Consider the following 14,037-nt stretch of genomic DNA (forward strand, 5'->3'; position numbering starts at 1 on the left):
AACAAGGTTTTAAAACATTTTCCATTGATATTGTACCATCTAAGCCTCCTTTAACGACCAAGTGCTAGAAAGTAGTCATTTTTAGATGGAGGGAAGCGGATAGAGCTGATCCAGGCTGTGAAACTCTGTATACCCACTAGAAGGCTCCATAGAGATTCAGAAAAACTCTAAAAATGATTTACTGCCATCTATTGGCCTTATATATATTTGTAGTCCAAATCTGTTTGCTCTATAAGCCAAACATAATACACTTAAATTAAAGCATGATTGACTAGTTTGGGTTCAGTGTCATTTAAACAGAACCTTTCAATAATATTTTATATTTTATACTTTTAGGCTAAAAACCAAGATGAACTGGATATTATATTGAGAGGGTGCAATGAAAGTGACGCTTCTGGAAAGAATCAAATGCATTGACACAGAGGTAAATATTCAGACCCCTTTCACTATTACATGCATCAATGATGCATGACAAGTCCCAAGATGTATATTTGGGAGAAAATTTCAGAGAAAGTCTTCTTCTGTTTAACAAGCATTGATAAAATTTGCCAGCAAGCTTATTTTAGCAGAAGTAGTAGACACCAGTGCCTTTGAAGCTTGGTAACTCCAAGACTTTGAAGCTTGGTAACTCCAAGACTTCAGCTACCTGATCTCAGCAACAGCCATGCTGCTCCACACCTCTGAAATTGCCTAGCTTGGAGAAACAATGAAGTAAGCAATCCAATACCTCTGGAAACAACAACTACAATTCCCAAGAACCTTTGTTGTCAGCTATGCTGAATGGATTGGCTGCTGGGAATTAGCATTTGAAACATTTGGAAAGCAGTTATTTATCTACTGCATTAATTAATTGCTCAGATTTTTAAATCTGTCAAACACATTAATGTATGTATCTTTACATCTCAAAATACAGTAGATCACAGTGGCAGCTATTTGTGAGGCTATGAATCATTGCCTGCATTGCAAAGGATGTCGCATCAAATCATATTACTCTAACAAACTTGTAGCAGGCTAGTTAGTTGTTCCCAAACACTTAATGCTTAAAGCTGCTGGGAATGTTTCCAGTTCTATGGACGTGAAGAATGCGAAGACTGCCATTCTAATGTTAACTAATATTCATCCCATCGCTCAATCTGTGGGTTAATACTTATTTATACAAGATGAGAGACTATTATTTGACTCAAAGAGAGATCCCATTTTATAGACAGGAATAGTGATACATACTAAGGGCATAATTGTCAGGTTCATACATTGTACCTAAATATTTGTTTAGTTTTCTGTTTGCAAACCATAGATGAAAGATGAGCATATTGTGTGTACCTAGTTAATGTGTTTTTATTCAATAAGACGTTGTTAGAACAATTACTGGCTTTTGTGTTGTACACCCTCACCCAATAGGTAACATTGAGCTATAGCCAAAGGTTTGGATATTTCTGCAAGTTCTACTAAAAGGACATGGATTTACTTCTAAACAACCCTATTGAGGAGAGCAGACTCACACCATAAACTCATAGATATTTACTAAGAGGCACTTAAAGCACAGAATGGGACCTGCTATTTAGTAAATGCATTTGGGTTTTATCTTCTCACATATACTTAGTTCTTCTAAGTGGTTTCATATGCTGGAGAAGATCTATGACATTCATTGAGGAGGTCTATCTTACAGGAAGACAAAACGATTTATTGTGGCATAAGCTTTTGTGTATCAGAATTCCTCACATGCCTGAAATGTTATCCAGAGTTACAGGTCACATTACGGCTTGGGATGGGAAATGCAAATAGTGAGATCGGAAGGGAGATCAAATACGGAGAGAAACAATTAACTATATACACCTGTAAATTAGGATAATTGGTGGATCAGATGAAATTCCTCGAAAGCGCACGCCATAATTAATGCTAATCTTTAGATATCACCAGAGGCTTCCCCCCCTCCCCTGCCAGGAAATCTGTAGCAAGTTCTAAAAAGGATCGTTTAAAAGAGAGGCCTTCGGAGTTTGATGAGGGGGATGTAGGCATGCTCTCCCCAAAATAAAGCCGTGGTGAATTCCTAAGGTTTGAAGGAAAAGAGGTCAACTTTTTTTGAATGTTTAGGAGGGTTTTTTTTTCTTTTTAGATATAAAAGGGGGTGCGGATGCGTTCAGGACGGTGCCGTTAAAATGTCAAGAAAACGAGCGGCACGACAAGAAATATATATATAATATATACACACATGCATACATACACACACACATAGACGTAATCGAAGAAAAACAAGCCGCTCGAACGCATTTATTCACACTTCGCCTCGTCCTCCCTACCGCTCGCTGGCCCACGTCCAGGTTTGCCATCCCTTCTCCTCACCTTCCCTTACCTGGGTCGAAAGATACCCCTTTTCCCACACACAGACACACCGTCCTCCCCGTGGAAGGGGTGTAAGACCGGGTGACTTTTCCTCCCGCGCACAGCGGCGGGCAAGTCCCGGGTTCGGGCGAGCCTGCCTCTTTTTTCTCTCAAGTTCGCGCTCGCGCTCTTCCCCAGTCTCCCCCACTCCAACCCCCTTTGCCGTCCCGGTTCTCCGGCTCCTCCCGGCCTCCCAAAGTCTCTCTAAGTGAGTCCGAGGAGAGAGCGAGAGAGCGCGGGGATGCGCAGCGCCGTCCGTGCTTCCGAGACGCGGTAGGGGCTGGAGCGAAGGCGCCGCCGCTGCCGCTTCTCGCAAAGGGGTGGTGGGTGGGTGGGTGGCGGGGCGGGGGGGGGAGGGGAAGCCAGAGGCGCTCGCTCGCCTCGCCGCCGCTTGTGTGCCTTCTCTGGCGCGGGAGGTGGGGAGGGGATGGGACTGGGGGATATGGAGCTACCCGGCAGCAGGGAAGCCGCCCGAGCTCCGCGAAGTCTCTCTCTGTCGCTGCAGGAGCCGGAAGCGAAGCTGGGACCGGGCATCCCGACTCTCTCAGTGGCCGCTCGCCCTCTTGGAGCCGCGGAAAGGGAGGGCGAGTTTCCTGGCTGGCTCTGCCATGACCTCCCGGCCACCTCCAGGCGGTGTTCGCATGTTTCCTTGCAAGCGGCAGCCCCTGCCGTGTAACCTGACCTGTGCAGCCAGGGGCCTTGCGCGGCGGCGGTGGCGGCGCGGAGGCAAACAGCGGCAGCGCGGCCATTGAGAGCCTCTTTCGCTCCTGAATCTGGTGCGTCCCTCTCTCTCTCTCTCTCTCTTTTTTTTTTTTCTTCCTTACTCCAACTCCCTCCTCCTCCTCCCCCCCCCCCTTTTGCAAACTGATCTTTGGCTCTTTAGTGTGAAAGTGATTTGAATTTGGCTCGGCGGCGCTCTGCGCAGGCGTTCAGCTGCTGGCATGGTGGCTCTTTGCAAAGCAGCTGTTTTGGGTTTGAAATTCCAACATGGCAGAGGCTGCAGTCGGTCTTCCCTTCAAAAACTTGGAATGGTTTCAAATCGGAGGCGTCTGCGCTTAACCCCAGCCCCAGTTCATCAGCGCGCCGCAAAGAATCGATTGTGCCCGACCCTCCAGGTAAGACCCTTCCCTTGACTCGCTTCCCTTTCTCTCCCTCCTGCTTTTCCCCTCCGCCCGTTCTCTTTAAATTTTTCATACAATTTTAAATGTATCCCGAGCGGGCGCGCGGACGCTCTAAATCCCCCCAGCTTTTATAATAAAAATGTATGGCTTTAGACAGATAGAGAGATACATCGCAAATCGCCAAGTCTGGGTTTAATTTTTTCGTATCCCCCCCCCAATATTCTTTCCCCCCTTGTTTTAAAGCGCGGTGTGGAAAGTAAAGCGATACAATCGCAGCGTAGGGCTTTCCCCCTCATCGTTGCTAACAATAGTGGTGGGGGGGAGGGCAGAGAGAGTAAGAATTCGGGATTGAGAGATTAATTGCGCTCCCCTCTCCTAATTAAGCCACTTTCACTTAAAATGGGGGAGTATTGCTCTATTTATTTTTCAAGTTCTAGGCGAAGCGGCTAAGTGCAAATTGGAGGAACTAACTTTTAAGCAAATCAGTGTAAATAAGGATGGGGAAAGTTAAGGTTGAGGGGTGTGTGTGTGTGTGAATGTATGTGAGAAGCTGATGCAGAAAAATTTAAGCACCTCATCATTGAGGGGGGGAGGCATGGCATGGTGGGCGTATTGTTGGCTTGGAACTGAGAGGAAGATGTATAATTTACTGGTATATACAACCTACTGATCCTATTACTATCTTCCCTGGAGCTCTTGCTAGTTTCAATGGGAGTGAGTGAAATTGACATGGACTTGTATTGCTGGTCATGTGCTCTCTCTCTCTCTCTCTCTCTCTCTCTGTCTCTCTCTCCCCCCCCCTTTCTTTCTTCTCCTCTGATCTGAGATTCCCTTTTTGTTGATGTTGCTTTCCCTCTTAATTATATGCATGTAGGTTAAATGAATACCTGACGAAAAGGCCCACGTTTCAAGGCAGTGACATTTGATAGCGGAGAGGAAAAGTGGCATTCATGAAAAGCAACCTTTGGAATTCCTGCTTGTGAGAAGAAGGAGAGGAGGAGAGGAAAAAAAAAAATTCCAATTCAGCTTTTTTGTGCTGCCAGCAAGAAATGATCAGTAGCACCAGTGTTTATGGTAGGTCTGTTTGGGAATCTCGTTTACTTTTGTTGTTATTGTTGTACTACGGACAGTGTTCCTTTTGTTTTTAAAAGAGCATGACGAACATTTCGGAGTACTTTGCATGTCGCTGAAGATCCCTGTAACAAGGTATTATTAACTAAGGATAAAGCCTTAGGTGTATAAATAAGGTGTGTGTGAATATGTGGGTGTGCACTGCCTTGTTTTATTTCTAATTTTCTGCTTTGAACAGACTGTTACTTTTGTTCTGTCATAAAGCTAAAGTTATATGTTACTAGCAGGGCACCATGTACACTCAAATAGGATGTAAATTAGTCAACTTGCTCACTGTAAAAGGAGGAGGGAGGAGAGACCCAGCTAAGCCTTCCTTATGCCGCTATGGTTTCCTGTTTATTTTTCAAGTGTAGTTATTGTTTTTTCAATTGAGGTCTCCCCCTTTTCCATTTTTCCCCACTGGGTTTTAGATGAGGATAATAAAATCCTTTCTAGGGATCTTCTAATAAATGCCTCTGTTTCCTGCAAACAACCCCCCCCCCTTCTCAGTCTTCCAGTTTAATAACGGCCTGTATATTTTCTATCCTGTTTTCCATCTGGCGGCTTGTCATTGCTGTGCTGTGCAAATGGAACAACCATCAGATGTTATAGGAGACTTGAACAATTATTCTAAGGAGATATTGTATTTTTTTTATTAAGGGTCATGGTAGGCATGCCTGATGAAACAGGGGGAATTGGAATATACCTGTCCTGGGCAATGTACACAAGGCCATTGGTAGAAGCCCAGGAAACCATATCAGCAGATTAGTATTTTGTTTATAAGTTTGGGAATTTGTGCCAAGGGGGAAAGGCCAAGAATGTATCTGCTTTTAAATTAGAAACAAATAAGGATTAGGGTAGAAACTCATGGGCATCGGTCAGGCTGTTGGCTGGAGCATGGACAGAGTTGGCCATTGATTTTTCATAACGGCACAACCCTGAGCTCTGCATTCAGTTCAGAAATAGTTGCCCAATCGGCCATGCCCATAAGCGGATGATGAAGGTTTCTGTATGTTTCCAATAGAGTAAAACAGAACTGCTATCACAATAGAAAGTATCTATCTATCTATCTATCTATCTATCTATCTATCATCTATCTATCTATCTATCTATCTATCTATCTATCTATCTATCTATCTATCTATCATCTATCTATAATTTGGAATTTGTTGGCTTTGAGATGATCAATACAGTAGGGTTTATTTTAGATGCAAATAATCAACCCTGACTCATTTTAAATGGGAGGAGAGTGAGAAAGGGGGGAGCAGAAAGACACAGCTTTCTCTCTCATACACCCCCCCTCTTTCCTAGAGCTGTTGGAGAGAATGTGATTGCCAGATGGGAGATTTCCCTCTGTGATGTTAAAGCTGTAATATATATTCACAGCAGATTGGACCTGCTGCTTGTGATGAGGGTATTACATTTATAAATTTTAAATCGGGAATTGGATAGTATGTTGAGAGCTGAAATTGGATGGGGTGAATCGTTGCCACTGTTTAAATGCAGTTTCTGGAGAAGGAGGATGAGGAAGATGATTCTAACAGTAGTAATAGGTAGTAATCATGCCTGGGCTCCCCAGTTTTGTATATATTGTATGGCATATGTGTACCCCCCCCTTGCATGCTTTTCTCACCCCATCCACATCCCTGCTTCTCAGTTTCCTAGTAGAATAACTTAACTTGCAGAGTGGTTCAGAAATTGCACCCGTCCTGGAGGCAAGGCGGTGGGGGGGGGGCGAGGAAGAGAGTCCACGATAGCTAACAAATGTAATATGTGGTGGTGATCATTGTCTGCAGATGTGCTTCATGCTTATTTTTGTTTTGTTGAGGTGGGAGGGGGGGCTGTCAGAGGCAAACATCCAGGAGCCAGTCACACTCCAGCAATTCTGCTGGTGCAAATTAAAAGTGTGTTCTGGTCAGGAAATGAAAGCTACTGTGTCTCTTTTGAACAAGTCGTTTATCAAGGAGAACATCTATCAAACAGCCACTTGTCACAATATATTGTGTGTGTGTGGGGGGGGGGAGTTGGGAAAGCTGCCTTAAAATGTTCCTCCTTTTTTGGCTTTTAAAAAAAATGTATTCTAGTGCAGGGAAAGCTGTAGTAAAACAGATTGCCCCCTCTCCTTAAAAAACAACTAGCACATTCTCTTCTTACAGTTGTGATGTTGAGCTTCTTAAGATAAAGATGCATCTACTATCCCCCGTTATATTTTTGTAGTAAAAATGTATTGCACCTGTTATTTTAATTTGTTAATGGCCCAGATTTTTTTCTATTGTTTTTAATAACATCACTAATCATCTTTAAGGTGCTTTCCAGGTGGGGATGGCAAGGTTTACATAGATGATTTCTGACTTCTGATAAATCTTCTCTAGTCAGTTGAGCTTGCCAGGAAATAATGTCACTGTTGTATACCAAATCAGACAGCCTGTTAAAGACACTTTTGTATAGTATTTTGACAAATGCACAAGGGAATTCTTACTATAGGTAGGAAGCTTCATTACAGGTTATTCAGATCAGGAATCCCATTGCTATTGTTTTAACTCCGGACATAGCATTATTTTCAAAACTATATGGAAAGTGAACTTCCAGAAAAGTTGTCGGTTTTCTTTGCAAGACACAAAAAAAAATCTGTTGAAAAGTTCCTTCAAACAGATTTATTCTGGACATTTTTCTTTACCCCCTTTTTTTTGGTAACTGTGAAATAAGGACTATTGTAATCTCCACTGTTGAGTTGTACAAATCCTAATAGGAAGTTTCGATATTGATGTTTATTAGTGAATCGTGTCTGCTTTAGAGGCAGTGCCGTAGGAAAATTTATTCTATGATCTTTCTTGGCAAAAAGTGGCTGCTGTGTAATCTCATGTGGACGGTCATCACTCCTCCCCCTTCTCCACCCTCCACCAAAGCGATTATATGACAAAAGGGCTCTATTGGAATAAGAGTGGGATTTGTATCAGTTTTACAGCAGACAAATTGGTGTTTACCTCTGGATAATAAGCAATGACTTCAGGACTGTTCAGGCAGACCTAACAGGACATAAAAACGGTAGCTGTGAACCCTTAGTCATCAGATCAATACAAGCAAGGAACTTTTCTCCAAGTTCTTTCAAAGAGCAGACATTTGGTATGGAAGCTCAATTTATGACAGGGTATATATTCTATGAACTTCATGGAGAAGCAGCAAAGTTATATCTTTATGCTCAGATGCTGACTTTTATATGTAGTCCTACTGCTTCTTCCACCCACTCACATGCACGCACGTGTAACCATGCAGATTCTAGACAGCCCAACTTGAACTTAAAAGAAGCAGCTAACGCTTGTGTCTAAAACATGTTGGGGAAGGGGTGTGTGGGGTTGAGGGGTGGGGGGGGGAATAGGGAGGTTGCGGCAAGTATTTGTATCTTATTTTTACAATAATGCTTTCGGAGGCTGGTTGTTGCAATTCATGTGTAGCTGTCAATTAGTTAGCTCTGTGTGTGCATGCAAGGAGTTTCTCCATGTAATGACTGATCTTCCTGCAGTCTTAATCATCAATTAATCAGCTAATCTGCTTGTTTAGGAGCCATTTTAATGATACAAAACCAGCATGATAGCTGTACGTAGGAAACTCTCTTGCAAGTTGTTTTTAATCCACTTGTCTAATCTAGTGTTACTAGATCAGATAAATATGTTGCTTTGCCTTCAATTAATAATGCAATTAAAATGCATTCTTATTACAACACAGCAAGACCTGAAAACAAACAAAAGACAACATTTTCTTTGCGTTTTAAGTATCTTCAAAATTGCGGTAGATGTATTGACATGCTTTTTTTTAAATTAACTGGAATTTAATAATGATTTTAATGGGAGAAAATGTGTTATCTGGGCATTTTGTGAAGTAATGGAGCATTTTTGCCGTCAATAGGCACAATGAACCATTTCATCGGGGCACCAGCGTATTTGCTAGCTATCCCCCATCATTAATGAGCAAAGCAATAGAAACAAATAATAACCTTTAATTTGGAATAGCCAGCTTTTTCTTTCTTTTCCCCCTTTCTCTTCTTTTGTGAATCAGAAGCTGCACAAATCAGTGGAAGTTCATGATAGCAGAGTAACTTTGAATCTATTGATTGCTCGTCAGTTAATATTTCTTTTATTCTGAAAGAAAGCAAAACAGTAATTTGCATGTAGTTATTAAGACCAATTGCCTTTTAAAAGGCTAAAGAAGGTCTATCAAATGTTTTTTTTCTCATTACCAATTAATAATTACACTCTGATAATCAAATATTTTAGCCATGATAGTGGCATCTTCCCTGGAAGTAAGCCTGCCTGGATTCAGTGTAATTTAATTTCTTATTGAATATATATGTTTTTTCTCTTTTTTTATGCTATATTTTCTTTCCCTTCTTTTAAGCTGTAAAAATTATACTTTGTATAATTACTATTGTTAAGTTTTGTGTTCTTTTTGTGGTGAAGTGCGATTCTGTGTTTCTCTTGCAATAAATCTTACATGGAATATAGTTTCTTTTAGATCCAAGCAAACAACGCTGTATTTAATTAAGAGTGCAATGTTCTAACTGTCTAGTCAGAAATTAGTTTATTTTAGTTAAATTGAGTTTATTCCTAAAATATTGGATTAGCATAATTAAAAAGAATAAAAGTCCTAAAAATAGAGACAGTTTGTACATAATAAACTCCATTCTAGTTTATAGATTTCCGTATATCATTAGGCTATACATTAAAAGGTGTGTGGATGTATGTAAATATGTGTACCTAATGACAATGCTCAGATCACAATTTCTGCATAAGAACTGAATTATTTGCATTCATATTGCTACTAAATATAAACAAACACCTAATTTGTTTTTCACAAATAAAGAGAGGGAGGAAAAGAAAGAATAAAACTTGACTCTATTACACGAGTAAATGTGTAATATATTATTCCATGCAGGGAATATTGTAATATTTCATGACCACAAAGCTTAAACTAAATTAAAAACCTGGAGCTATAATTCTAACTCCAGCAGAAGTAGTAAATGATTCGAGAGTACAATGATAAAAGTCTAAATACCTGTTGATTTAATCAAGGAGAGTAAAAAAATCTTCCCCCAAAGCAACTTAGTTTGGTTTCTCCAATAAAATATTAAGAGATATTTGTAGGAAATTCAACAGCACAACTACAAAAACAGCACCGGCATAACAGTTGTTCTTGTTATAATGTGAGCCAAATTTCTCTGCCTCATCAAAACAACCTGCTTTTGCAGGGCATTTGGGAACAAGATATTTTGGGTTACAGTTTGCTCCAGCAATATCAATCATGGTTCCAGCCATACGTTTCATGTTTTCTTTTGAGGATAAATTGTATTTAAAGTAGAAACTTTGAAATGCAGGAATAATAACAGTGTTTTGCATCTTTTGCGGAAAGTAGTTTTTAATAGAGGACTTCTCAAATAATCAGTCACTGCTGTTTATCATTCTTTTTATTCAATAATCAGGTCATATGCGTAGCTTTACTGAAGCTAATGCAGCCCATTCAAATGCCATGGTAGATAGATTCATATAACGTGAATCCAGTATTGTAAAAGTGTTCTTACGAAAGGACACAATATATTTCCCTCAGCAGAGAAATGACTTATTGGTCATAGAGTATCTCTTGTGTGGTCTTAGGACGGTTTATTACTTCAGTGAGTTTGTGTGCATAAACGCGCACATAACATGGCTTCCTTCCTTGATTTATCTGAAGTAGTCTATCTGTGTTTGTCTACCCCCGGTCCAAATTGCAGATTGAGCAATGGCTTGTTTGAACAATATAATTTAGATTCTTCTATACTTCGATCAGTTTATGTTTAACTGTTTGTAGTAGCATGTTTGCTGAAACTGTTTTCAAAGATGCTAGATTAGAGTTATTTTTCTATTAAATATTACGCAGTATTAAGCAGAATTTTTCCTGTTCCTGTATTTTTGTGCATGATGAACATTTTTAAAAAAGTGTTTAATTTAGACTTTAAAGATATCACCTACATTGATATAGTTAAATCTAAATAATTTAATTATCTTTAAAACACCTAACCTTGTGCAAGCTTGCAACCCATATAGGTTCATGAGAAGTATGAGCCCATGCGCGTTGTCCAAGCACCTCTTTCCTTTGCTATAATGAAATTTAAGATAAAAATGATTCAGTAATGATTCCAATCAGAATTTCACATTTCTGCAAATTGCTTTTGTTATTTGAAATTGTTCTGGAACAATTTGAAAGAATCTTTAAAGGCCAGTTGTAAATTCAGGTACAAGGCTATGGTTATCTGAAAATTTGCTTACTTGAAGGCACAGGCTGTTGAGTTTAGTGATTGCATTTTTGGAAAAATTGGTCTAGAAACAGACTGCTGTAGACCTTATTTTTTTTCTACCAACACTGACACCTATGAGTCCTTTTGTGTACTCTAGCGTGCAATCACGCGTATGCTTATTGATGTGAAGAAAGTGTAGTGCTGTTCCTATTTTCTGGCCATTATTTCGTTTCTCTTTTCTCAATCCCAGTTCTCACCAATGGAATTGCCTTTTGCCACAGAGAAACTCATAAAGTTGGCGCTGCAGAAATAAGGTTTGCTCTCTAAAATATTATTGCGATAGTTGAAGTGAATTAAATATCAAGCAACCTTTTTGAGGGATAACTCAGGCACCCAGGAAATAATCTGAACACATTGGAAGGGATGCCATTTATTTTCAAAAGAAATTTCTGCCTTCCGACAAGAAAGGCTCCATGGAGGAGAGAGATATCAAAAGAGGCAACCTGGTTCTTTCATGTATTTGAGCACTCAGGTACTTACAGGATTGTTTCTAAGAAGGCAGAAGAAATGATCCTAGTTTAAATGTCTTGTTGGCATTTGCGAGTCTCATTCTATATAAAGAGCTTTAGAAACAAACTTTCCTTGACATTGGGCTTAATGGATGGATATACTTCTACCATATGCACCTGCAACAGCCTAAGTGAGATACTTAGCAAGTAGCTGGAAGAAATAAATCAGTTTCCCATAATAGAGAGAGAGGGTGCATGCAAGGAAGGTTTTTATATTCCACTATTTCACTGCAGGCACTATTATATCTGTTCAAAACAAATACAATATTTTTCTTCATCCTGCGTTTATTCAGCAGCAAGCCCTACTGTTTTTGGTGGAGTAATAATGGATTGTACCTTTAGTTCACAAAAGTTGCTATCCTGTGTCTGATTAAACCTCAAGAAATCCTACTGAATTCAGGTAAGGGCAGCTTCTGAGTAAGCATGTATTTGAAGGACGGTTATAATTCTTTGGCCTACCCCTCTCTTTGAGCAGCAAGAACGTACAGAAATCTAGCAGGAAAATCTTTACAGATTAATTTTTCAAACAGATTTCCTACTTCTTGGAAACTTGCTTTCTTTCCACAGCAAGTCAATTTTAAACATGCAGCAGCAGAGCCAGAAGAAAACAGGACAACTGTATGGGGACATAATATCCCTGTTATAGGGAGAAAAGACAGAGTAACACAATGCTGTAGTTCAGTTAAAAGCCAGCTACATAGTCTGTGGATTAGGAAATTAGACATAAAAGGTGGTGTGTTTAACAAGGCAGCACATAAATATGGACATTACATTGGAAATATTTTGTATTTTCCCACCAAAGGGTTTGTGGATAGTTTTCTTCAGAAGAATGACAATTTAGTGAAGATTTAAACCACCAACATAATAATCTCTTTGCTTTAGCTCCGGTGGTAATTTATCATGCTATAAGAATTACCCTGGAACAAGTGAACTGAATGTAGAGAAGAAATCTAGATTTGAAGCAATGGATGAAGAAATGAAATAACAAGAAGCATCATGGAGTCTTTTGTTTAACTCAGTTATTTTGAATTCTTAATGGTGATATGCTGTCTTCTGGTATGTGCAAGGTATGATGCTAAATAAACTACCCCTTCTTTTGTGGTTGATGCTGTTGTTGTTATTGTTTCTTCACTTCTCCTGAATTCCTTTGCTGTCATATGGCTTAGATTTAACTGGCTCATTATCTCATAAGTATAAAAGGAAGCCATAGAAAGGAAAGTACTTGTCAGTGATGTTGTTTTAAGCTGAAGCTGTTTTCCATGGACTGGGTTTTTTTCTGTGTGCTGTTTGTGTTGGCCACATTTCCATAAAGGATAGTCTGACTTTGTTGGTTAAGTTTGGCTTAGAGAGAAGTTTGTATTACTACATGTACTATACTAAAAGGTATTGTGCAAAGCAACATTTTTAGAGGCTGGGCTATTTTCAATGGCAAAAGAGAGTTTTGCAAGGTTTCAACTAATTTTCTTGAATGGATTCTAGCAAAATGAGTGACAGTCAGCTGCCTGCAACATTGAATGAGTGGACTTGCTCTCATTTCTCGCCCTCCACATCCCCCAAATGTTTCTCTGGGCTTCTCTAGTTCTAAGAAATCTGCTTGGTAGCTCATGGCTTTCCATCAGTGATAGACATAGTGGGATGCAGTTCTATTTCTAGAATTCTTTCTAGACCTTTGCATTTGATTTGTTCATGGCATACACTATTACACATGGCATAATACTATCCCCCCCCTCCCAAGATTACATTTTTTTCTCTTTTAGGTATAAAAACATGGCTATTAAAACGATAGTTTCTTTGAAAATGCTGCTGTTCTTTTAAAGCCGAGGTGTCAAACTCAATTTCATTGAGGGCTGCATCAGGATTATGTTGAATCTCAGGGGGCCGGGGTGGGTGTTGCCAGTTCACCGTCACTCGTGTCGGGGGTACCTGTGGTGAGCACTCTGTCATCAAATACAGCCTCGAAAACGGAGCCCACATGAGGTCTGTTCCACTGGCAAAGGCACTGTGAGCCGGTTCTTCGCTGTTTCAGGGAGGCCCCAGGAACAGAACTAAGACCCCCGCGAGCCAGATCTGGCCTACAGGCCTTGAGTTTGACACCCCTGTTTTAAAGAATCCAGATGGGGAGTGGCCTGAAGTTGCTGAATGAGGATTTCAGTGGAAGTCCCAACAGTCTTAGTCCATACTCCACTGACTCATGTGAAACACTAGATTAGAGTACAGCTCACCATATCTTTGCTATCCCAACTAGCAGCAGCTCTGTGCATGGACAGCATGCTCCCTTATTCATAGGAGAAGGGTTGCATAGGCTGCTGTCAGTGAGTGAATGCTTCAGTGTTGATACTTGCTGCATGCTTTTATTGTGGAAGGAAGAAATGGACTGTATTAAATCATCATTTGCACAGACGTTTAAAGGACTTTACTCTGGACAGGTTTGGGCCTATGTCTGTGCAGTGGATCAGAAGAAGGGAGGGATTGGGTTATCTTTGAAAAATGTTTTTTTTTTTTTGTATCGTCATTTTTTCCCCTTGTGAGCTTTGGGCTTGTATTTTTCTGTGTGTCCCTTTGTCATGCTCAGCGATATAAGCCTACAATAAAT

The 14,037-nt window shown here is 40.2% G+C and overlaps 1 protein-coding gene across 3 annotated transcripts in view; it reads left to right on the forward strand.

Annotated features, from left to right (window-relative positions):
* The first annotated feature begins 2,862 nt into the window (after window positions 1-2,862).
* The window catches only part of FIGN (fidgetin, microtubule severing factor), a 132,482-nt gene continuing 121,307 nt past the window's right edge, over window positions 2,863-14,037 (forward strand). For 2 of the 3 annotated variants that reach the window (XM_087709662.1, XM_087709672.1), the window contains exons 1-2: window positions 3,199-3,494; window positions 4,375-4,574. In XM_087709662.1, the coding sequence (XP_087565788.1) occupies window positions 4,550-4,574 (25 nt within the window). In that variant the 5' untranslated portion in view covers window positions 3,199-3,494; window positions 4,375-4,549. Of the gene's footprint in view, window positions 3,156-3,198; window positions 3,495-4,374; window positions 4,575-14,037 lie in introns of those variants that run through there. The other variant, XM_087709666.1, reaches the window with a different exon arrangement.

This window comes from Thamnophis sirtalis, unplaced genomic scaffold (genome assembly GCF_051295495.1).
Source record: "Thamnophis sirtalis isolate CommonGarterSnake01/CBP01778 unplaced genomic scaffold, rThaSir2_p1.2 scaffold_1, whole genome shotgun sequence".
NCBI lineage: Eukaryota > Metazoa > Chordata > Lepidosauria > Squamata > Natricidae > Thamnophis > Thamnophis sirtalis.